This window comes from Sabethes cyaneus, chromosome 2 (assembly GCF_943734655.1).
Source record: "Sabethes cyaneus chromosome 2, idSabCyanKW18_F2, whole genome shotgun sequence".
Lineage (NCBI taxonomy): Eukaryota > Metazoa > Arthropoda > Insecta > Diptera > Culicidae > Sabethes > Sabethes cyaneus.
This window is the reverse complement of record NC_071354.1, coordinates 87881704-87885224: the sequence shown is the minus strand read 5'-3', so window position 1 is coordinate 87885224 and position 3521 is coordinate 87881704. Positions and strand designations below refer to the sequence as shown.

The 3521-nt window shown below is 36.7% G+C and overlaps 1 protein-coding gene across 2 annotated transcripts; it reads right to left on the bottom strand.

The window, feature by feature from the left end:
- Positions 1 to 663: 663 nt before the first annotated feature.
- LOC128737332 (zinc finger protein 536-like) lies at positions 664 to 2086 on the bottom strand. Of its 2 annotated transcripts, none has more exons than XM_053831949.1 (2): positions 1888 to 2086; positions 664 to 1808 (listed from the first exon to the last, which is right to left on the bottom strand). In XM_053831949.1, the coding sequence occupies exons 1-2, from the start codon at positions 1908 to 1910 to the stop codon at positions 809 to 811; spliced, it is 1023 nt and encodes a 340-aa protein (XP_053687924.1). In that variant the 5' UTR covers positions 1911 to 2086; the 3' UTR covers positions 664 to 808. The 2 variants fall into 2 exon arrangements, 1 of the variants encoding a protein (XP_053687924.1); XR_008412031.1 differs by having other exon boundaries at positions 1702 to 1808; positions 1877 to 2086.
- Between the last annotated feature and the right edge of the window lie 1435 nt (positions 2087 to 3521).

Below are 3521 nucleotides of genomic sequence, written 5' to 3'. Positions count from 1 at the left end.
AACTTCCCAAATACCTCGAAGCACCAAACTAAAGCGCATTTTACCACGCGGCAATGTTGTTACTTTATTACACATTAATGTTGTACAGATATTTTTAAAGTATCGATGATAGATGGACAAAACAATGGAAATTTCTAACATTCTTAACTTGATGGCATTTGATACCCTAGACACCTCGCTTAGATTAGATGCAATATTTTCTGAAAACTCTAAAATATAAACTTGTACACATTCTCCTCAATAGAAATTGAATAAAATGACTTGTTTGATCTGCTCGTAAAGCAGTATCATTTCTAACAATTAAACTTAAACTTTGAAAAAATAGATTCACACAAACTGGAAACACAAGTCATAGGTAATATTTTATTTTAAAATATGAGATCCACTCTCCGTTCGCGTATAACATTGGAAATATACATAATTTACAAAATTTAAAGTCACATTTTTGAATTGAACTAAAACATATTCAATTTTTGATATAAAAACATGTAAAAATAGCAAGCATAAACAGTTCATTTTTAACATCTTATTCCCAGAACGGCGCAAAGTCGTAGTGCAAGCAGTTTTACTATGTCAAACGAAATATTACATTTGTTTTAAACTAACAAATCTAAAACTTTAAATGAAGGAAAGTCGAAACTATTTTCATAGTTAATTTCCACTATTAACTCTAGAACTGATCAAATTTTCAGGTGTGAACTCCGTTTTGTGCCTAGGTTATCAAGCCATTCCTAGCAGATATTGAGATCATTCCATTATTTTTTCCCATCTTTGCATAAGTTGCGCAATTTGCTTAAATACCAAATCATTACAAATTAACGTTCCCCAGCTTGGCATCTTCAGGTGGCTCATGAAAGAGACGTAAATGCTTGGTCATGTCTCGCTGTCGGGTGAAAACTCTGGAACAGAACTCACAGTGGAAGATTTCCGATACGGAAGCAGTTGCATTGGGACCATGATATCGTTCTTGGTGCTTTTGGAAATCCCGACGCTCGGAAAACTTGGCTCCACAGTCGTTGCAGGTGAACGGTAATGAGAGCGTGTGTAAGCGAAGATGTTTTTTCAGATTTTTGTCCGTGGTGTAAGGCTTCTTGCATATGGGACATTGTACGCCACCGGATTCGACTATTTTCTGATATTGACTGCTGCGCTGTTTAGGAGGTTTTACATCTCCGGTGCTACTGTTTCCGGAGCCTACAACTTCATTTTTAGTTGCAGGTCGTTTTGAAGATGAAGCCGGTAAATCCAGCATGTTAACAAGTTCTTCCGGTAATCGTTCCACCGGAAGAACATGTTTAAACTCTGTGTCAATATCTATGCGAGATTCAGACTTAGTTACATGACTGACCGGAGGTTGGACAGCTTCATGAAAAACTCGCGGAAGAGTTCTAGGATGTTCTGGTCCCGGTCGTTCACGAGTTTCGTTTGGTAGTCGAAATTCATATCCCAGGGCGGGTTGCATCAATGGGTACATATATCCAAAACGCCTATCGTCCATTTGATTTCCACTATTTTCCTGTGAGTTTTCGCTCTTCTGGACCTGCCGTATTTGGTCAGTGCGTTTCTGTTTGACAATCCAATCGTTCTTTCGGCAACGATCACAAAAGCGTTGAAATTCTTCCAAATATACCGTGCATTTCCAGCAGATTGCACAAGTGAAATCCTCTTGATAGTTGATTTGTACACCGGTCCACTGATACACTTGGTTGATCAACTTCTGGTTGTGATTGCTTCCGAGCGGAAATATTGGCACAACCTTGGTCTGCGAAAAACACAGCCGGCAGTAGGTGCCTGGATTGTTATTCGGTCTGCAAAAATAAGAATGAAGCAAATGAAAGAAGTTTCGTCCTGATTCTTAGGATGCTACATTGCGTACAGGTAACTTACACATCGTACACACTATTATTCATGCCGATGCGATTTTCGGTAAAATAATCGATTTACCCTCCGGCAGAACCGTTACCAATCGCACTAACTCGAGGAAGGAATCAAGTCACTTGAATATCATAAATTATTAATAACTTTTTTTGTAATTAACACATTCGAGTATTTTTTCGTAAACAATAATTTGCTTTTCCAGTTGATGGCATCAAAAACTTTCTCCCTTGATGCGGGTTGATGCTGTCAAAAAAATCTTGACAATAATTTTTTTTCTATTTTGGCTTTTTCTCTTTTTTACACTTTTTCAATTGATAATGTTGGCTCACATCCCATAAAAGTTCAACACTGAACAAAAAGCACAGCAGCTTTTTCAGCTTTGAATACAGCAATAATTTGCTCTTTGAGGATTCGTTAATAAAGCATTGCACGCCGAAGTCAGTGCGTGTTTTCCGCAGCGGTTTTGGTACTTTTGGTTCTGGTGCCTACTTAAAGGTGCTTAAAAGTTGATTCATTTTAAAACAAATGAAACTACTGTCACTACTGTGTTACCTGACTCACTGCGAATATGCGTTGTGTTCGCGGGATAGTGTTGGTTCGAAAGGTTTCGAAAAATATCGCCGTTGTATCGAAAATATCGTTAATTTTGATCACTAAAAATAACGTATTTAAACCTTATATTTCAAGTGTCAGTAGTACACAAAAATTGTGTTATGAAACTGAATTGTTTTTTATGCAACGTTTTGCAATAAGTTATATGCAATAACAAAAGCACAACTTATAAAAAATCGTTTGTTATCGATATTAGCTGCATATGCGTTATAAACGAATAAAACGTATGGTTATATTTTATTTCAATAACACGTATATTTGCAGTGAGTCAGGTAAAACAGTAGTAAGAAAGCAGTTAAACCCAGCCTGTTACTAGGCCTGTTAGCTATAATTTAACTAATATTAGCTGTTATTTTCGGTAAGCTGGCTGGTTCCAAACTGTCGCCATCCATAGATGTTTGTTCCGCAAAATTTTTACAATTTCACACCCCTGGTTTTTCGTCCCAGGTTTGACAGTGTTGTGTGGTTTGTTTTGATTACTCGCAAGACCCTGAAGCAAAAAATTGCAAAATTGACAAATATATGCCGTGTAGAATTCGTGTTAGAATTCGCGCATGTCTAAAATGTTTTCAAAATGTTTGTTTTCGTCAAATCAAAACAAAAAATTCATAGGGTGCGCGTGAACTCGTCCAATCTGGTGTTTTTCATATTAGCGGGGTTTGAGTGTATGTTGTGCAGTTCGGAAAAAACGGGTATATCCGGTTCCGCGAATAAGTGGTACGAATTATAGTAATAAACACACTAATAATAAATTTAGGTTACAAAAGGAATCAAAACAAACCACACAAAAACTTCAAACCAGAATTGAGGTTAGGCACCGTGCAAAGGTTTATAGAACTTTGCACTGACGTCTGCGTGCAATGCTTTATTGGGCGGTTCGTTAGTTGGGTGATCACCAGTTGGTGCTTTAGCTAAAAAGCACTTGAATGTAGAAATTTTATTAAATTTTCGGATTTAGAAAATTTTTATTTATGCATAGAGATATACATAGAAGTCTTTCAAATAAATCCTCCAAAGAAAATTCTTTAAAA

Excerpts from the sequence above, each read along its gene's own strand:
- LOC128737332 (XM_053831949.1), bottom strand. The coding sequence starts at position 1,910 with ATGAATAATAGTGTGTACGATGT. Across the intron at positions 1,809-1,887 it reads AATAATAGTGTGTACGATGT|ACCGAATAACAATCCAGGCA; the intron begins GTAAGTTACCTG and ends TTATTTTTGCAG.